The sequence below is a fragment of the Microcebus murinus genome, chromosome 21 (assembly GCF_040939455.1).
Source record: "Microcebus murinus isolate Inina chromosome 21, M.murinus_Inina_mat1.0, whole genome shotgun sequence".
Classification (NCBI taxonomy): Eukaryota; Metazoa; Chordata; class Mammalia; order Primates; family Cheirogaleidae; genus Microcebus; species Microcebus murinus.
The window spans coordinates 13,541,339-13,563,375 of NC_134124.1; the positions used below are offsets into that span (position 1 = coordinate 13,541,339).

Genomic DNA, 22,037 nt, shown 5'->3' on the forward strand with positions numbered 1-22,037 from the left:
TACATCCCATATATCTTTTAGGCTCTTTTTTTATTTCCTATCCTTTTTACTTATTGCTTCAATCTGAATATTTATCCACCTGACTTTCTGGTCAGTAATCTCTACTTCCATAGTACAGCAGCTGCTAAATGCATTGATTGAATTCTTAATTTGAGTTATCAGACGTTTTTATTCTCTTAACCTAAGGTTTTTCATCTGTTGCTGCTATGACGTGGCCTCAGAATTTACCTTTCCTTCTGCTCATCCCTACCCATCTTTCTTATTTGATGTTATTCTCACAACGTCTGTTACTGATGGTTCAAAAAGTGTGAGTTTGGCTAGATTTGATAGAGCTACAGTGTCTCTAGTAGTTTTCTCTTATTTGTGTCCTCCTAGAAAGGAGCCATTATGTTGCCTGGTTAGAGTAATTAGACATTGTTTGCATACCGAACACTTCTCCACCAGCCTTGGGGGGCATCACTGGTTCAGCTGCCTGCTATTTAAAAGTGGGCAGAGCATCACTGGTACCAGCGCCCCCACAATGCAGGGCCTTGTCCTTCCTCCAGCAGCTCAGCGATTGCTCATCGAGATGACTCAGGCTGGATCAATTCTGGTCAAGAGTGTACCACCCTACATCAGTGAGAGGGAGTTTCCCGATACTGGGCCATACCCCAAGCTCCCCTTGCCTACACAAAAGAAATTATTTTCTGAAATTCCTGGAGGGTGGAGGTCTATAGGGGTGAAAGCTGGGGGAAAGGGTTCAGCTTATTCACTCAGTAACATCACAGTCCCCTGTGTTCACTTGTAACTCTGGCTGCTTCAGTCCTCCTTGCTGGTCCTTCGTCAGCTCAACTCATAAATATTGGAGGAGTCTCAGGGGTTGGTCCTGGCCTTCCTTCTGTTTCCAATTTCTACTTTTTCTCTTAATAATCACCCAGGCTCATGGCTTTAAATACCATCTTTACCTCTAATTCTGTCCTCTTCCCAGTACTCCAGACTCAGATGTCTAATGACCTGTTTGATGTCACTTCATGGATCTATGGTACACAGCTCAAAGTGAGTCTTTCCCAAACAGAACTCTGATACCCCTGGATAAAGGCCTCCCGAACACCAATTCTCATGTAGCAATCCAATAGTTGCCAACATATTATTCTGTCCCTATTTTATCATAGTAGTTTTAGGTGTTTGATGTTTTGTTATATTTACTTTTTTTTTAGTACATCTCCTCTCATTGGAACATAAGTTTCATTGGAAGAGAGGTGTGTCTATCTTGCTTGCTACCTTATGACCAGTATTCATAACGTGGTACAGACCACAGTAATAGATACTGAATGACTATTAGTAGAGTGTCTATGAGAAGATATTCATAGCTACACTGTCCCTCTCTTTGCTTAGATGACTTCTGCTTGGAATGGGATTGGGTTGGGAGGTATTGTTTCATCCTCAATTTCTGCTGTCTGTAAGTCTACATAGCAAGTCAACCTTTCACCATGGGGATGCCACTCATATGCCTCCCATTGATGCCACCCTTCAACGTATCCAATTCATTCTCAAACCTATAAACTCTATTCTCTAAAATAATTGTTCCAAAATCCATTCAATTCTCTCCACCATCTCTGCTGTCACCCTGATCCAAGCTTCTGTCCTCTCTATCAATTACGATAGCCTCCTACTTATATCCCTGCCTCCTACTCTTGTTTCCCTATAATTTATTCTCCATGCAGCAACCATGTATTTTAAAATCAAAGCATACTATATCCTTGACTTGCTTTAAATCTCCAAAGTTTTCTGTTATACTCAGAATAAAATCAAGCTCCTCATCATGACCTATAAAGCCATACATAGTCTGGTCCCTGCTTTGCTGTATGACTGTGGCTTCATCATTCTTCCTCTTGTTAACTAAGCTGCAGCCACTTGGCCCTGATTTCTCTTATGTTAACACAGCAAGCTCATTGCAAACTCACATCCTTCGTGTCTCCAGCTTCCTGGACCTCCCTATGCAATGGCTGCCCAATCTTTCATTATCACACTGTCCTGCATTATTTTTTTTCACAATTCTTATAGCTAACCAAAGTTCATTAAAACCTTTTTCTTTTTATTGTCTATTTTATTGATTACCATTTTGCCAGCATCTAAAACAATCTATGACACATAGTAGCTAGTCATTATTTATTTGTGGAATATATAAGGGAATGACAATTGAAGGGCCTTAGTTAGTCTCAATCTCTCCCACCACTGCTCTTCTAAATGTCATTTCTTAGGAATGAGTCCTCCTTGTTTATTTTTTATTTAAAAGGAAATAGAGTAAATAAAGTTTAAAATTCATACATTTTTCCTTTGTTTATACTCCCATTCTTCTTACAGAACTATTACCAATTTCTTGTAATAATAATGATTTAACATATATTGATCTCATATTCATGCCAGCCAATGTGTTGGATTATCTCATTTATTTCTCACATCAACACTCTGAATTAAATCCTATTGTAATCCATACCTTATGGATGAGATATCTAAGGTTTAGAATGTGTCCATTAATCTCTCAAGGCCAAAAAGCTAACAAAATATTCCATGTTACTATCTCAAATGAACTTCAGGAACCAAGGAACCAGGTATGATAAGGAAGACTTTGGATGACTATAACTTGTTTTTAAACAAACCCCTTGGTAATCAATAATGGCAGGGAGAGGGAGGGACACAGGGAAGGAGGCGAGAGAAAAAGAGGAAAAAGAGCAAGCATACTTCCTACCACCATGATCAGATAAAACTTTAGGAGTAGCAAACTCTGAACTCAGCTCATTTAATATCATTCCTGGAAGAAAGGACAAACCAAAGTCAGGTAATTCTCTGTGAATTTCTTTCTCTTCTGTTAAAACAACTCTCTAATTAATAAATTCTCAAGGCTTTGAGCTCAGGAAAATCAGAAAGACTGATTTTACTTGGCTAATTAATCTTCGGGCTTAGCTTGACCAAGAAATAGACTTTTTGGCAACACGTCTGTGAGTGGCAGTATTTATTAGAAAGTCATTTACATACTGCCAAAAAGTTTAGTTTGAAATAGGAGAGAATAGGAACAGAGAAAAATAGTTAAGAAAAGTCTTAGGAAAAATAAAATTCCTCACCGACCGACCTGGAGATTATCTTTATAGAACCTCAAATGTCTTGATGAAAACTGAAGAAAAAAGAATAGTTTGATGATATTTGATAATTCATTAAAATTTTTATTTCTACCTGGTTATTTGGTGCCATGAAGATATAATAGTGCTGAATCACTTCACAAAGTGTTTTAGCAATTGTTGCTTCTGCCGAGTGGATTTTCTTAGAATTTTAGTTTTCTATATTAACATTTTAGGGGATAAAATGTGGTTAATTTTATGCATTTGGAGGATCAACCCTGTTCTTAAAATCTATTAAATACAGTCATAATATTAGGAAGCCTTTTTTTTTTTTTTTTGGAATCAGTAACAATTTGGTGATAGCTTACTTTATGTCTAGTGAGTGGTAGATGCGATGGAGGGTAAGTATTAGAAAGAACATCAGCAAATATTATCAAGCAGTTTGCTAACCACACTGTGAATTACTCCTTAAATTCCATATCGACCCTATTAAAGTATTATTGTGACTCAGTTTTATAGAGGAGCAAACCACATGCCAGTAAGGTTAAGTAACTTCACCCAAGTTACAATGCGGTAGAGCCAGGTGAGCCCAGGCAGTTTAACTAGAGAGCCTGACCATGCCTGTACATGACTCTTCAAGGAACCTACCATTTCTTCAGGACAAAGATATCCATGTTTGCCTAAAGCAGGTAAATCACAATAACGGGGCTGTGGGATCGATGGCCTAAAAGAGACTATGCCTTGAGCTCATTTAGGTAACCAGCATGAAAATCAGGCAGGACTAAAGACAAAGTGACTTCTGACATCACAATCCAAGAGGAAACTGAGCTCGATGTGAGTAAACTATTAGACAAGCAAGTAGGATGAACACTTATCCCTGAATCTGGGAGACAGATACACATGTATGTATGTATATATGTATGAATGCATATATGTTTGAATACATATTTATGTGTTCAGGTTCTTTGCCCTCTAACACATTCCTTTTGGTGCTGGATGAGAGTTTATATTGGGTTGTGTGTGTGTGTGTGTGTACACGTATGTGCTGAGTGAGAGGAGCCGCTGTGTGTCACGGGAAGTGTCCATGGGTGCCATCTGCACTGAGAGCCACCAGTACCTTACGAGTGGTGTGAGGAGGGATGAGTCAGGCTGGGAACAGCATTTCCTGACGGCCCACTCACAGACGCCTTGCCAGAAGGGTTATTTATTGTCTAGGTTCTAATCTTCAGATTCACATGAAAGGAGGATATTGCAAAGGCTGGTAATGAGGTGCTTTTTGTAAGAATTAGAGAGATTAATTACAAGACTCTAATCTCCTGAGGGCAGGGACTCTGTTCCATTCACCGTTGTATGCCAGCATCTAACACACTGCCTGGCATGAAGTCAGGGCCTAATAAACATTTGTTGAGGGGATAAGAAATGAATGCAATACTTAGTATTTACTGGATCAGGTCCTGTCAGAGAGTCATTGCTCTCCTGGGTCACTGAGAAGCTGGCAACTCAGATTGTGCTACGGGATATTTTTAGATCCGAGGTTCTTTGACCCATCAGCAAACCTGGTATATTTTTAGGGGTGTGTAGAGACATAATTCAGTCAACAAGTATGTCTCGAGCTCCATTATTTGAACACTCTCAGAGGGAATTAGGGATGGTTTATTGAACAAGCTAGGTCCTTGTTCCCATTCTTATAGGTTTAGCAGAAAAACAGACAAATGCGCAACATGACCGGTGGTGATAAATGCTAGGAAAAAGCAGGGAAAGGAGAAAGAGAGGGATGGAGGAACACGAGATTACAGCCCAAATTATCTCCCCTGGGGAAAGCATTCTCCAGAGCCTAGACCCAATTTAATGGGGATTTTATGAGGCCTGCCTCTGTTAAATTACATCGAAAAATTTTCAAGGATTACAATGACACCCAAATCATAAAGCTTTTAGGGCACTATTTTCTACTTTATGTTTAGAAATGTGTTCAGTGAGTGCTGGGTGGGATAAAAGGAGGATGGCAGCAATGATCAAGAGAGTGAACTTCTAGAGGAAATGATGAAGGGATTTTAACAGCCAACAAGCTTTGCGTACTTACCATGTGCTGGTAAGCACATTATGTTCGCTATCTTAATTTATCACCAGAAGAGTCCCATGAAATAAGACTATTCCTGTCCCCCTCTCACTGCAAACAAGGCACAGTCAAGATTCAGTAAATGGCTGAGAGCCACTCAGCTACGAGGTAGAAACTCCAGGATCCGGTCCGGGCAGTCTGACTCTAGGGCCAGATTGTTGCCTCACAGAATTAAGTGCATCGCCTCCAGAATCCAAGTTTTTTAAATTACTAAGATCCACTGCTCCTTTAAAAGATATAATTAGGAATAAGAATAAGGGTTTAAATAGTTGAGAGGATTTAAAAGATTTTTAAACAAAGCTGCAAACCCTTCCACAAAAGAATACATTATGAGGCGCAGAGCTCTGCACTCCTTGCGTGCTACATCACATGGCTCCAGCCCCCAGGCCTTTGTACTCGCAGGCCCTCTGCCTGGGGTGCCATTCCCTGGGGTGCCATTCCCTGGGGTGCCATTCCCTGGGGTGCCATTCCCTGGGGTGCCATTCCCTGGGGTGCCATTCCCTGGGGTGCCATTCCCTGGGGTGCCATTCCCTGGGTTCTCGGCCTGGCTGGCTCCCTCCCAGCAGTCAAGCCTCAGCTCACCTGTGCCTCTTCAGACAGGCCTTCCCTGACCACCGTGTCATCCCTCTATTGTGTGTATCCTATTTTTATTTTCTTCCCAGTCCTCGTCACTATTCATTGTTTCCTGTGGCTGTTTCCCCCACGAGTATGCAAGCGCCATGAGGCCAGGGGCAGTGGCTGCTTTGTTTGATTGAAATGTCCCCAGAGCCTGACCTCTGCCTGGCACATCACAGAGGCTTCAAAGACATTTGAATGAACCAATGCTGTCCCTGGAGTCTGCAGACTCCGGTCCCAGGGGCTTTACTTCTGCAAAGGCTCACACGTCTGCCCACCATTCTGTGCAGAATTGGAGCACAAGATGGGAAAAGAGAGATCAGCAACTGGGGCCTGAGAAACACTTGCCCAGTGAGCTGTGACTGCTCGGAGGGCTACCAAGGAGCCCATGTGCAGAAGGGTCAATTTGGAGGGAATTTCTGCAGCTAAACTTAGGCAAGGTCATCATCATTTCAATTTCGGCTGAAGCCTCTTGTTCGTATCTTGTTTTATTGTAGTTCCCACCTTAATGTGGATCTAATGTTTGTCCTGATGCATCAACTGTTTCCCCCAACCAGAATGTAAGGTCTGTGAGAGCAGAGATCCATCTGTCCTTTATAATACTGTATACTCTGTGCCTAGAAGCATGCACAACACATAGTAGGTGCTCAAGTGATATTTAATAAATGGGCCAACACTAAACTCTGTCTCCAGACAAAGGCGGGTGGGAGGACGGAATGCAGCAAACATTTATGGAGTCTCTGGTGAGTCCCAGGCACTGTTCCAGAGGCTTTCACATACCTTACTTCATTTGCTTCCCCTGTTAAGTTGCAAGCTTTGAAAACCGAAAATGTATGGAGTGGAAGATGCCTTTCTTCTTCCATGTCATAAAATCAGGTCTTGCTGGGCAAGGGGTTCTTTCAATGAACGTTGGGTATCGCCGGGCACCTCAAACTTTAATCAATTCTCTGAGGTCTGTGCTATGACCTGATAATGCTGTATGAAATAAATCATTTTGTGTTGCCTAGAGCATCTCTGAGGATCAATAGAGAATCGCAACTAAAGCCTTGGCCACTGCTTCACCTATACGATCATTTTCATTTATCATCTCAGCTTGAATTTATCTGAATCAGAGCTAAAAATACAATTTCCCAACAGAAGACTAGAAGCGACTGCAAATGAAGTGAATGTGGAGGAGGTTGTTCCCAGCAGATAGAGCAAGCCTAGCCTGGGTCAGTTGGACAGGGAAAAATGTGGGTTGGCACAATGTCATGTTTGAGAGTGGAGTAGGAGAAATTGTAGGAGGACCAGTTCAGATAATATCTGTCCCGTCTCCCCAGCCCTGAGCAATAAACAGTCAGGGTTGGCCCCTTACTTAGTGATGTTTCAGAGGCACAACGTGGGGAAACGTGTAATATACACCCTGGCCCTGGATTACCTTGTTAGACACCCAGTGTGAGGAAGGTAGCACTTAAGAGAACATTCTTGAAGGCTTAATAACAGATAAGAGTGTTTTCAGCTGATTCTGCGTATAAATAGAGCCAATTTCAAGGAAAGATGAGCTTCCTTTCAAAAACCTGTAAAATAATAGTACCATTACACACGCCTTGCTCAGCCATTTGAAAGTACCTTGAAGCTAGTTCTCTCCTGAGGGCTTAGCAAGACAAGAAGGGAAGTCGACGCTTTACAGTGTATCCTTGAGGGTCCCCTCCCCCCCTTGTCTAAGAAGAGTTACCACTCAGGTCAGCCATCTGTTCTAAGGCAGCCATCCCCAACCTTTTTGGCACCAGGGACCGGTTTCTCGGAAGACAGTTTTCCTATGGCCGGGTTGGGCGGGCGTGGAAGGCGCGGGGCCGAGGCTGTGATGTGAGCGTCAAGGTATTCACAGGACTGCCAGGGACAGGCAAGCCACTTTCCACAGAAGTAAAGAGGCCAAAACACCACAGTGACGTCCACAGACTGGGGTTCAGTCCCAGCTGTTTACACTAACGAGCTGTGTGGTTTTGGGAAGTTCCCTTAATCACTCTGCAAGACGACGAGTGGGGTCTACAAAAGGGCTTCAATGTCTCTTCCAACGCCGCTGTCCGGTTCGATGAGAACTGCCAAGGCGCAGTGGGTGCCCTCCCTACCCACAGGCTGCAGCAGCCATTCAGAAAACTGCACTGTGCACAGTTCAGGGAAGAAATTCACGTTGCCCTTTTGCTCCGAGTTGACCTCTGAGGCCCTTTCTTTAGCAGGTGTGCTTTGTCATCCAAGGACATTGTTTCTTGAAGTATTACACTTGGGGTTCCCTCCTTAAAAGGTACTGGGGTACTTCTTGAAAATGGAAATTTTGGCCTTTGATCAGGATTTATTGATTCAGAATTAGGGGGCATGTGTGAGTCCTCAAATCTGCATTTTCAACAAAGCGTTGTAGGTAATTCTTTTACGTCTGCTAGCTAACCTTTGGAAGCTGCTGTCCCACAAGAAGGGAGACAAAAATCTTTGGAGTGATAACTCCACTTGCCTCCTGCTGCTGCTAACCATGATGACTGTTGATTCGTTTATTTAACAAAGATATATTAATGTCACCCACTTCCTACACGCAGAGGCAGTGATGAGCAAAGGCACAGAGTACCTGCTCTCATGGTGCTTACGGTCTAGCGAAGGGAAACGAATGATAAATATGTGCCACTTCTAGTGGTAAGAAAATCTCCAGAGTAGGATGACAGGGGAGTGACAGGGAGGTGACAGGGTGGGCGGGAAGGATGACCTTGTGCAAAGACATAAAAGATGGGAGGGCAAGAAGCCTGTGGCAGAGGGAAGCACATCCCAGGCACAGGCAGCAAGGAGCGCAAAGGCCCTGGAGAGAGAACACGCCTGGCATGTTTGGGGAATAGCAAGGAGGCCAGGGGGGCTGGAAGAGGAGAGTCCGGGGAGATAAGAGGGTACGAATCACCTAGGGGCCTTACAGGCTATGGAAGGACTCAGATTTTCAGAGTAAAATGGAAAGCCCTTGGCGGGGCTCTGGTTTGAACATTTATTTACACAGTTTGACTACCTACTATCTTGCAGCTTGTTTGCTTTATTTCTAGGTTGCCAAATATACTAGATAGCTTGGATCGGTGGAAGTGGAGCAATGATTTGTGGTCATAGTAAATTATCCCTCTATTCTTATTCCAGTGTGTTGTTTTTTTGTTTATGCTGTGACTTCCTGTTCCTGGCTGACCTCCTGAGGGCCACCTACGATAGGTATTTGGCTTGACAATTGGAGCAAAGAGTAAAGAAGCGTTATCGGACCAGGAAAAGAGGGATTATCAATTAAGGTAGACATGGCTTCCCAACCTTCACTTACAAGGCTGCCTTTTGGTCCACTCTCCCTCTAGAGGGTCACCTTGCTGTTTATATATGAATATACATAGCTGAGCATACGTACAATTCTATCTAGAGGCTTTGACGCAGCAGCTATATCTTGCTGAATAAACATGATATGAAAACATTCTTAGTGGTTCTGTCCTAAGACAGCCTTTCTTCTTCTTCTAAATATCATGCTTTGCAAGTGCTGTGTCTGGAAGAGCAACTCGCTCCTATGCCTGGAATGTTTACTGCCTCTTCCAAACAGACCATAGTGTGTCCCTGCCATTGCTCATTGAGAATAAAAATTTTACTGTCTGTATGTCAAGACAATGGACAGGTTTTCATGTTCATAAGACTGTTCTATTCAGATATAATCACAAACAGACATTCAGGAATTTGGGGCATACATACAGCCATCTACAAGACTACTGTAATGCTACAGTAAGGACTGTTTTTAGAGACCACATATTTCTATTTATGTGTCCCTCTCCCTAAAATACAGTCATGTGGCTGGGTGCAGTGGCTCACATCTGTAATCCCAGCATTTTGGGAGGCTGAGGTGGGAGAATTACTTGAGGCCAGGAGTTCGAGACCAGCCTGGAAAACAGTAAGCCCACATTTCTACAAAAAAAGATAAAAAATTTAGCTGGGCATGGTAGCATTGCCTATAGTCCCAGCTACTTGGGAGGCTGAGGCAGGAGGATCACTTGAGCCCAGGAGTCCTAGGCTGCAGTGAGCTATGATCACACCACTGCACTCCAGCCTTGGTAACAGAATGAGACCTCATCTCAAAAACAAAACAAAACAAAAAAAAAAACAGTCATGTACCGCATAATGACATTTTGGTCAATGATGGACAGCACATATGATAGTGGTCCTATAAGACTTTCATGCCATATTTTTACTGCACCTTTTCTATGTTTAGATACACAAATACGTACCATTGTGTCACAACTGCCTACAGTATTGAGGACAGTAACATGCTGTGCAGGTGTGCAGCCTACGAGCAACAGGCCGTACCATATAGCCCAGGTGGGTAGTAGGCTGTACCACCCAGGTTTGTGGAAGTGCACTCTATGATGCTCACACAACGTCGAGATCACCTAATGTCACATTTCCCAGAATGTATCCCTGTCATTAAGCAACGCATGGCTGTATGCCCATCCACTCTTGGCCCCCCCTAATCTAGTCTCACAGCAGTCAGAAAAATCTTCTCAAATCACAATATGGTATGAAAAATATGATCAATTTTTTTCAAAATTTATGCCCTTCAATAATTTCGAGCTGCTCTTCGGTTTAAGATGAAACTCCATAATTTACATTGTAGAGTCACGCAGGGTTATGTCTCTCTATGGCCTCATTTCCCACTGTGCCCCTTCTTGGTATCTGTGCCCCGTTCACACTGGCTTTTCTCCAGGACCTTGCATCCACTGTGGCCTGCTGGAGACTAGACCTTGGGAACATGCTCTCCTTCGCTCTCCTTCCTGAAAAATCCTCTTTCTTGTTCTGCCTAGTTAAGCTCTATTCATCCTTCAGGTCTCAGCTCAAGAGACACTTCCTTAGGGAAGCCATCCTGACCTTCCTGTGCATAGCAGAACTCCATCACACCTTGTGCTAACGCCATCCCCTCTCCATTGCAGCATCTGTCACAGTGCACATTCATCTATTAGATTAATTTGTCTTCCATGCCTGCAGGAACCACATCTATTTTTACCACCTGTGAACCCATCACCCAGCTGATATCTGACACATAATAGAGATGTTCTTTACGTCTGTGTGCATTTTTTGAATAAATGAATAAATAAATGAATAACTTCTCTTGCAAGGAGGTTCACTGACTCCTGAATTTGCCTCTAAAATTTTCCCCAAAGTGTCACTCCATGTATCAACAATAAGATCCGGAGCAGGGTTTCATATGCATCTTTGAAGTCATTCGTTTATTTGCCTCCTGTTTGCTTTTCCTACTAACTGTGCTTTTGCAGACACTTGTGAAGATAAAGGCCTTGGCCCTTTCAGCCCATCTTTTCTCCCGGCTCAATCTGCCAGTGAAGAAACCATGACTCAGAAAACTAATGGGCCAGTCTCTCTAACGATGGCAATGATTTCACTGCCGGTGATTTTTCTATTAGATTTATAAAATTGAGTCAAAATGAAGCAATTGCCTTGGGGCACAAGTACCAAAGACAAAAAATGGATCCTGAAACACAAATCAAAACAGCATTGACCAGTGTATGTTGAAGGCAAACACGAGCAAAGGTGATTGTAGGTTGAAAGAATCAAAAAATTAGAAACAGGAGCTTTTCTTGATGGGCACACAGTGAAGTGGGAGGAAGCCAGCATTTGCAATGGGACAAGCTTGGTGTCACCACTGGTAAGTCCTGGACAAAGACACTGTCAGGGTAAGTACAGGAACCCTATACTAGGTGGCTACCGGGCACATTCCATTCAATGTCTTTAATACTCATAATAAACATGAAAAGGAAGCACATTACTTCCATTTTAAAGTTGAAAAAAAACCCCAGGTATTCAGAGGATAAATAACTTTAAGTTATAATTGCAGCTGTCATTTATCTGACTCCAAAGCCAAAGGCATTTTTCACTAACTATTTCATCTCAACAGTCCTCCCTCAGTTTTTCCACCTGTGAAGTGTGGCTAATACCAGGTAGCATTGCTGTAATTATCTCCACATGCTAACACAAGGAGAGTGCCTGGCGCCCATTTGGTTTCCATTAAACATGAATTCCTCTCCTCCCTATTTCCTATCAGCTGCTGAGTTCCTTATGGATCTTATTAGGAACTCCCAAACGTGGGTTACCATTCCCAACTTCTGATTTAATATGGGAAGATTCAAGAAGGGGACAGACTTCACAAAGCACATAATCACTTACTCTGGCACCAACATCACCAGGTTTTATTATATTCCCATTTGACTCTGAGGCATATCAGGATTAACCAATTTCCCAAAGGACATCAATGTCAGATGAGGACTAGAATCTAAGTGTCTCTGGACTACCGGCCTCGGGTTCTTCCCATAACCATATCATATCAAAGTACACAGGCCAAGAGCTGATTTCTGAGGCCTCTACTAAAATGCAGAGTATCAATAACAACAGCTAACTTTTACTGAGCTCTTAATTTGCACTGGCTACCATACTATATACATGGCATGAATTATCACATTTACCCACCAAAGCGACTCTTTGATATATGCATAACTTTCCCCCTTTCACAGATGGCAAAATTAAAGCCCAAGAAATTGAATGACTTTCTGCATATTAGGCACATGATTTAGCTAATACCTGAATATGGGCTCCAAAAGCAAATTCACAGCTACCTGGAAGCAAACAAATGCTCAGCAGAGTTCCACTGAATGCCTAAGTGGATGACAGTGACCTTGATTCTTCTCAGGACAGCCACTTTTCTGGCAGACATCAGAGGCCTTGACCCAAAGCAACCTTTTTTCAGCTGCAGGATTTACTCTGTCATTTCAGAAGGATGCAGATGATCAATCTTGTTCTCCCAGAACCCTTCCCTTGAGCTTTTAGCACATTCCTCTACCCTGACTCTTGTTAAGTTCCCACCACCGACTGCACGTAAGATTCACCTGGGGAAGCTTCAAAACCAGGATTCCTGGGACCCGCTTCTAGGGAATCTGATTCAATGGGCTGTGGGGATGCAGACATGTGTCTCTGCTCCAGGTCACTCTCAATCATAGCCAGGGTTCAAACCTACTGCTAAGAGTTGTGTGCATACGCCTTTCTCTCTCCAGCTGGACTGCAGCTTCTTAAAACAGGGATGAGTCTTTTTCATCTTTTAATGGCCGACATGCTGAGAACAATGCTTGAAATGCCGCAAGCAGTACTGTGGGGTAGGTGAGAAGCTGAACTCTAGAGTCAGTCTGGGTACAAACCCTGATCGACCACATTTTAGCTCTGTGGTTCTAGGTAAGTTACTAAACCATTCTGTGCCTTGTTTCCCTATATGTACAATGAGGAAAATGAATAGTACTTATCTTGTGACATTTTTGTGAGATTTATGTGGGGCAGTGACTATCACATGCTTAGCACAGGGCCTGACACATAAGGGGCCCATAGTCAGTGCTAGCTGTGTAGGCAGGCAAAACAAATCCCATCAACATGGGACTACTAATGCTTACTTGTGACTGTCACCATGGCAAGTGCAGTGAGAGATACAAAAACAAAGAATAGGATGTCCCATTCACTGATTATTCACAGCCTTGATGCTACAACATTATTTTTTTCACCCTTGTAACAATACTTTGATATATTACTATCAGAGAAGGAAATGTACCAGTTGAGTGATGGAAGGTCATCCAACAGGTAATTATGAGTGCTGAGATTGGAACTCTGGTTTGTCTGGTTTCAGAGCCCCCTTTTCCCACTTTATTACTAAGACTTCCGCTAATCATTCATTCATACATCCATTCATTCATTCAATCCACAGATACTACATGCTCACCAAGCACTAGAAACTTCTCTGGCTACCAGAGACACGAGGATGGGCAGGACAGAGAAAGCCTCTGCTCTCACGTGGCTTACCTGCTACCGTGGGAGAGAATGGGCAACAAATAAGTAAATGGATTCATCACAGGTCAGGTAAACATTAACATGAGTGCTATGAAGGAAAAATTTAAAAAGTAAAAGTAACCGGGAGGGGGGAGATCTTGGGACAGAGGAAGTGAGTATGTGTGTGTGAGATTTTAGATAGGAAGACCAGGAAAGGCTTCCCTGATGAAGAAACATTTGAGTGATGATGTGATAAGATGTGATTGGATTCTGGATATTTTTAGGAGGTTAAGCCCGGAGGATTTATCACAGAGTCGGAAGAAGGATTTGAGAGAAGGAGGGAAATGGAGATGACGCCAAGGTTTTTGGCTTGAGTGGCGAGAAGCATGGCGTTCTAGAAGCCTTACTTCCTGAGGTGGAGAAGGAGAACTCTGGACAAACGTGGTCTTTCTAGGAGGGGAGTCGGGAGCTCTGTTTGGAGATCTCGACTCTGCATCCAAGTGGAAGTGTCGGGTGGGCAGCCGGATGTCCGAGCCTGCATTTTAGGTGAGAGGTCAGAGCTGAAGTTGTAAATTAAATAGATGATGTTTAAGACCACGGGGGCGAGGGAGGTCACCTGGGAGCAAATGCAGGTTAAGCAGAGGGCTGAGCCCCGGGCTCCAACACTTCCAGCTCAGGAGGATGGCACGGAGCCAGCAGGGGCGTCTGAGAAGGGCTGGCCAGCGAGGGAGAAAACACCGAGCAAGGGTGGCCTCGTGGCCAAGGCAGGACACCCCTCCAGGAAGCGGCAGTCGTCTGTGTTAGCGCCGCTGAGAGCTGTGGTGACAGGAGACCTGGCAGGGGATGACTGGGCTTGGCGCTCTGGGGGTCACCGGTGACTCTCGCAAGAGCGACTTTGGTGGCGTGATGGAAAGAGCAAATCAGGGGAGAGGCGGTGGCGACAGCCACCTCAGGGCTTCAGAGGAGATGATTTCCAGCATGTTTGCGGGCTGCAGATCATGATCCCATAGCGAGGAAAACTTGGCCCTGACGGAGCAGGAACCAGATCGGGCGTGATGCGCTTGAATAGCAGGGAGGGCGTGGGGTCCAGCCCAAAGCGGAAGCGTGGCCTTAGAGGACAGCAGGGACCGTTCAAGCCACTGCACGTAAAATTTGAGGAGTCTATTTCGGACATAAAGCAATATCAAACCATGTAAGATTTTGTCTCAATCTTTACAATAACCCCTTGAGGCAATATGTATCACTGTTTCCATGTTACAGAGAAACAGAATGTGTTTTCGGGAAAAACTTCAAAGGTAGGTGTGCATGTGTAAGATGCAGGAGCTGGAGGAGAAAATGAGTAGTCAGGGAGAGCTGCGGGGCCGAGTGCACACGATGTGGGCTACAAAGAGTGGGCTGGTTCTAAATCTGTGGAAGGGACTGAGAAGAGGATTCTAAAACCATGAAAGATAAGAATTCCGTAAATGTGAAAAAGGCCCCAAAGATAGCAATGAATCCATTCTTAGCATGCACCCTGGAACCAGATTGCATGGCTTCTAATCCTTTATGATATAATAAAGAGTTAGAAAAAATGTGCATTTTTCCATCGTGTGTGTGTTTGTGTGTGTGTGTGTGTGTGTGTGTGTGTGTGTGTGCGTGTGTAGACTTCCAGCAAGCCTGCTTTGGGGTGCCATTGGAAGATATTCTGCTTCGAGATGTTTCCTCTTCTTGCAGGAGCATGAATTGACAGAATATGGGTGAGTTTGTTCATTCCCTCTCCCATTCAGTCCTTCATTTGAGAAGGATTTCTTGAGTGAGCGTCTACTCTGAGTCAAGCTCTGTGCTAAAAGCAGGGCGCAAGGACTGAAGAAGAATAGGACAGAATCCTGTGCCCCAGTGGCTCCTGGCCACCCCAGGAGACAGACAACAAACAGACTGTTTCCATGTGAGCTGAAGGGTGTCCTCACTCTGACACTGAGCAGGCAGTGTGCAGTGCACTGAGAAGTTTAAGAGCACTGGCTTTTAGATTCAGATAAGTTTGGACTTGAGTCTTGGCTCTGCTGCTTTACTAACTGTGGCTCTGGGCAAGCTCTGTCCAAGTCCATTTCCTCATCTCTAACGCGCAGGGGATGGCGTTCAGCAAGAGAGACTGCTGCCGGGAGCCCACGAGATGGTCCAGGCACGGCCCTCAGCTCACAGGCTTCGTGTGCTGAAGCTGCTCCTGCTTCCCATTTCTTCTTCCCACTGCTACTGTGGCTTGTGTGACTCATCATAACAACTCCATTTTTGGAGTTGCTGAAGAAGTCTTCCTAGAAAGACTTAACTTGAGCTGAGTTCTCAAGGAGGAGTAGGGGTTTGCAGCGTGGAAGTAAGACAGACAGGATTTAGGGGAAGGAAGGAGCACACGGCAAGGCACATTACCCTTGTCCCTTTAGGAAAAGCAAGTGTCCCTACTGATTTTTTAGATAACCGAAAAAGGTCCTCCAGTTTCTGCTGCCAAATTATGTCCACTGGAAAGTATCAGGCAAGGTTCCTTGTACTTCACTGACTTTCTCATTGCTGTGGGTTTTTGCTTCCCCACTGTCCTGTCTCAGATGGTTTGTTTTATTTTATTTTATGTTTTGGGCTGTGATTAGGATTTTGTTCTTGCAATTTAGATACCATTTTTGTGCATGAATCCTCCCCTCTCAAGCATGGGGGAAGTTATGTTCCCCCTAAATGAGGTCCACAAAGAAGAAAAGCCAGTCCAATTGTCTTCTCAAAATGCTAATTATACATCAGCATTATTTGGTTGCCCTTGTTTCTGGTTGTGCCCTCTTATTTCAAATCTGAAAAGAGAGCATTGTGGTAAAACTAGTCCCTTAGAGTATGGCCACAGAAAGCTCCCCAATTCACAATGATTAAAACAACTTGAATTCTTGTAGGAGTGAATATTTTTTCGGAATGTTTTTCACATACGGTTTTAAAATGTATCCATACAACAGCCTCGGTATTTGCCATCTTTCATTCAACAAAAATGACAAAAATTTATTGAGCGCCTATTAGCTCCCAGTGCTTGGAGTTGCAACAGAGAGCAAAATTACACGTGGGTCCTGCTACCATGCAGCTTTCAATGGAGCAGGGAGACAGATATTAACCAAACAGTCCCACCCACTGATTCACAATGACAAACTAGGATAAGTGCTCTGAAGTAAAGAAACCCGGTTCTTCAAGAGCTGTGAGCAGCTGAGGGTCAGGGATGGCTTCTCAGCTTGAGCTGAGAGTTGAAGACCGGAGTCAAGGCAACGGGGGCAGAGGGCAGAGACAAGCATCCTAAAAGTCCATGGCTGGAGGGGACATGTTGAGGAACCAAAGAAGGCCAGCGTGTCTGGAGGTCAGGCAAGGTGGAGTATGTTTGAGAGGGTGGGGTGATCATATTTTTAAAAATCATTCTGACTGCTTTATGGAGAAATCCACCAAATCTCCATCTGATGGGTGAAGAAACAGGCTTGAGAGCTAAGAGTGAGAGAGGGGAAGAAAAAAGAACTAATATTTGTGAACCACACATTGTTAATTTACCTTGTATACAAATGTGTTACAACATATAATGTATTTAGTTAATGCCTTGGATATCGGATATAGTAAATACAGTATGAGTGAAGGCTGATGATGATGATTATTATTCCTATTATTATTACCCAGTGTATGGCATCCTGAATATATTTCTTTGCAACCATCCTATGGAGTATCATTATCCATATTTTACAAATGAGAAAACTGAAGATCAAAGAGGTTAAATAAACCCAACATCCCTCAGCTGACAGGTGCCAGAACTAAGAGTCAAAGCCTGTGACCTTCCCACATTGAGAACTCAATGTCAAAACAAAGTTGGGAAGACCACCCAAGTCTTCCAAGCAGGATGGTTCTGTCCCATAAGAAGCCCCCAAATTATTGAAGCTCCTAAATTTGTCCTAGAACTACTCTTATGAAAGTTGTTTGGGTCATTTGTATTTATTTGACTTTCACAGAGACATTCACAAATTACTCATTCTCCACTTTTTCAATTAAATAAAATGTGAAGTTCGCAGCCATAATTTTTCCAGAATGGACTACAGGGAGACATGATGGCTAACCATATAAACACACAAATACACAAAACACAAACTCAGGTTCATTCTGACATGTTTTTCTCCTTAGATAATTTTAAATAAGCATAATGAGTTTTCAGTGACTCAGTGATATGTTTGAAGAAACCACCCGTTGCTTAAGATAGTGTAACAAAGAAAACTTAAACATTTAAGAAAACACATGGGCTAGGGGCTCAAAACCAGCACCTATTATGTGCTGAGCTTTAGGAAGAACTTTATTTAATTATCACATTTAATTCTCAACATTCATAGGAGTGGGTCTTTTTATTTCCATGTCATCAGTAAGATTGGGTACAGAGTGGTTAAGTGACTTGGAACGAATGCTTGGTATCTAACTCACGCCTTTTCCATTATGCCCCAGGGGCTGCTCCATTATATTAATGTTTGACAGATGCTATCTCCTGACACACTGTCTGTATTAGGTTTACAACAAATTTAAATACATGTCTCCCCACCCCCAGCCCTAAACCTGCTGATAACGGGTGAAGCAGAAATTGTTTTGACCTGAGCAAAATGAGGTTTCCATTTTGTTGGCATAAATCAGTTAAATTTGATTTTAAAAATCAGTTTAAAAAGTTCTTGTAGTGCTGTTTTTGACTATATGATGTAGGAGATTTGGTTTGATTAATACACAAAACAGCAGTGAATGGACCAAGTGTTTTCGATTCTCAAAGTCTCAACTGGGAGGAGAGGACAGAGGGACCAGACAGAAATACAAAAGTCATCCGGGCAGCTTCCTATATGGCCTTTGCTATTTGGAAAGTTCTCCTGGAAACTTCAGTCCATGACACCCTTCCATCCTTCTCCTCCCCTCAATACATGCAGGCACTTGCTAGCTTTCTCTCCATGAGAAAGAACAGATTTCTCAGTGGGTCATTTCCTTTAGCCACTAATAAATTTTCAAGGGAAATATATAATTGTATAAAAATCTATGAGTTATCAATGTTCATGAAAAATACCATCCTCAGTCTCAATTCAAAGGTGACCCCCAATGTCCATTCCCTTTTTCTGGGGCTACTAATTGAGAACCATCTTATAGTATCATATATGCTTCTCATTTTATATGCACAGCTCCCAATCCCAGGCCCCTACTCTGAGGATGAGAAGCAAGCGTGGGATTTCAGAACAGGCTGGTCACCAGCTCGCTTCCGGGACAGTGTGGCTGGCCCTGAGGTAGAGCCAGAGCACCTCGCCACCCTCAGCCCTCTTCAATCAAGTACCGTTTGTAGGTACAATCCTTAAGGGTGAAAAATGTTCAGCCAGTTGCTTTTCTTGAAATTTGCTCTTTTTCTAAGATGTGCCAAATCCAAAGAAACAGGCAAATCACATACAGAAGGTGCACAAGCAGCTTCTGACTATAGAAATGTTGACTCCTGCAGTGCTCAGCTGAAGGGGAATTACCACAATGTTTGTAAGGCACACACACAGGTATGCAAGTTGTGCTAGGCTAGCTAGAAGGCAACAGAGGAGGTCCCCAAAAGAACAGGAACTGGGAAATGTGTGCACCACTCAGCTCCCCGTCTCTTTACAGCATTAACTTAAGACCCCCACAAACCACATTTCCTACAAGTGCTGAAAGTCAGCTGTGTTCTTCTTGCTCTGAAACCCAAGTACAGACTCCAAGTGAACCAATCCAACAATCAACACTCCACAGCGATGTCCTAAGCTAATTCTATTTTGCTAATTGCTTTCTTGGGCACGCACCAAGTTATCAAACAGACAGTGGCAAAACAGAGAGCTCGGATAGATGCAGGGAGCAGCACCTGCTGACAAATTGTTTTCTTGACGTTAGTTCCGATGACTTGTTTGCATGTTAAATGAAACAAGGGAAATTGGCAAAAAACAATTCTGAATTATTTCCCGATCAGCTGTGTCAGCTTTGAGATTACCTTTGCAACGTTACCGTGCTTTTCAGAAAATACTTCCCTCTCCTCGTACAAGACAGACTGATTTTAAAAGCAGATCTAAGTCTGTCGGATACATGCTTTTGCCAGGAACGACAGTCATCTAGTAGCTACAGAGAGCAGCAGCAGCAGCAGCAGCAGAACCTGCGGGAAGTCAGACACCAGCCCACTTTTCCCACCCACCCAGACACTCTCCCTCTCTGGTCTGTACCTTCCGTGTGGCAGCTGGAAGAGAGGATGGTGTTCGGAGGTCTGAAGATGTAAGGCAGGTAACGAGAGAAGCATTTCATCTTCCAAATAAAAAATAAAAAGCTAAATAAAAAACCAGTCTCCCGAATCCATAAGGATTCTCTCGGCCTTTAAAGCTGGCTACATCACCAATATGTTTATGTCGGTTCTCTCCCAGATCTGCAAAGCTGGGGAGCCCGAGGAAGAACTGGAGATGGGTCCCATTTTGCCATCAGCGCCAGGAAGCACTGCCTTACATTTCTGCATGCAGCTCAAACTCAGAAGCCCCCAAGCAAGCCGGGATATAGCCTCTTCATTGGCTGAAGCTCCTCCGAGCAGGATTTGCTGAGTAAGTCAGTCCTGCCTGTAAACACACGCTGAAATGCGCTGCATGAAACCTCTACCTTTTCCCATGTGGTCAGTTTCTCTTTTAGCAAGAGGGATCCAGCAGGATACGGGAGTACTGAGGATAAGTGACCATCTCTTGTTTAGCTCAAAGATCAGATGGAACAAAGACAGCATAGTGTTCCGCCCTGGAGAGAGACGGCAGTGAAAAGGAGCCACCCGTAATGCCATGGGTCTCAGGAATATTAAAGTACAGTGCGATGAAATGGGTCTCTGTCCTTGCTCAATCTAGATTTAGTTCTAGTTTTTTTTTTTTTTAATACGAAAGCCCAAACAATAGGACCATTTATCATTTAGGTGAAGCCAAAAGCAGTGGGTGACAGAGGGCTAACACAGACAGATTCTGTGCTCCACGGCAGCCTTTTTTTTTTTTTTCTTGCTAGCTCTAACAGTGAAGCAATAACTTACTTTTAAGTTATCCACTCTCCAAATATAAAGCCACGATGCAAGAATAGAGACTAGACCCAAGGGAACTGACCCTTCACCAACCCAGGAACCCCGATGGCATACAAAAACGTGGAAACAGTAAGTGGATCCGAGGATTACACAACTTTACCAAAACTCTCACTGAGATTTCAAATGAGAGAGAGAGACAGAGAGATAGAGAGAGAGACAGGGGGAGAGAGATTGAGATGATTAAAGGACATGACCTGTCATCAAATACAAGGAATTTGGGACGGGGGATTGGTTTGGTTCTGACCCATGAAATCATAGTGATTTTGGAAAGCTCGTCAATGGAAGGCCAGCGAGCACAGGGCTTCGGTTTGGGATTAATCAGTTCCGTCAAAGGCACTATTGTATATGATAAAGAGAAAGAGGCGAATGTCCTTCGTGCTGCATTCAGAGGCACAAGGAACTAATTTAAATGTCTGTAAAAGAAATACAATATTTCCTTGAGTGGGTTTTTTTTTTTTAAAAATACAATTTAAAATTAAAATGTGCCTTGAAAATCTGATGGAGTCATTTTTAAGCCTTTATGGGCTCTCTCTTCTTTACACAAATATTTAACTTTAGTATTGGATTGATGTGCTGGTCTGCTCAGGAGAGAAAAGACACAAAGTACTTGTCGTGCCAGGCCGGGCCATGATGATGTAAATCAGCTCTGCCACCAATACGCCACCTCTCTGACTCTGGGACTATTGTGACATGATGACAAACTGCTGGCAGAGCCAGGCCATTTAGTGCTGGATAGTCATATAACCACCTTAGAGCCAGGGACTCAGCATTTTAGGGACTTCCCTAGTAAGATGCTGTTTAAATGATCCTGAAGTGGTCTGGTTTGTTCATGTGGGTAAGGGCAGAGTCACGACAGAATTGCATGTCCAGAGGTGTCATCCTGGGAGACACTTCACCTCTCACCTCTGGTCAGCGGTGAGGCGGAGCAGGAGTGTGGGCTTTGGGGTCAATCTGACCCTAAAAGTTTGAATCCGAGTGCAGCCACTTGTGGTTGGGTAGACATGAACACAACTTTAACACCTGTGAGCCTTACTTTCTCCCCCTATAAAATGGGTTTTGTAGATAGAGAAACAAGGTTTTTCTCATGTACTCTTAAAAGACATGAGACGATAAGCATAAAATATCTGGCACGTTGTTGGCACTTGACAAACTACCAGTGTTGCTATTGTTGGCCTTCTCTGCGTTTCTATGGCCAAACACCAACCTGACAGCAGCCGAAGACGGGGTGTGGTTAAGAAGAATGTCTGCAGCTAGACAGCCAGGTCTTAAT

At 43.6% G+C, this 22,037-nt stretch overlaps 1 protein-coding gene across 2 annotated transcripts in view; it reads right to left on the reverse strand.

The window, feature by feature from the left end:
- Positions 1-20,091, reverse strand: part of PPP2R2B (protein phosphatase 2 regulatory subunit Bbeta) — a 400,010-nt gene extending 379,919 nt beyond the window's left edge. For both annotated transcript variants that reach the window (XM_075996178.1, XM_075996177.1), the window contains exon 1: positions 19,890-20,091. In XM_075996178.1, the coding sequence (XP_075852293.1) occupies positions 19,890-19,968 (79 nt within the window). In that variant the 5' untranslated portion in view covers positions 19,969-20,091. The remainder of the gene's footprint in view (positions 1-19,889) is intronic.
- Positions 20,092-22,037: the final 1,946 nt, after the last annotated feature.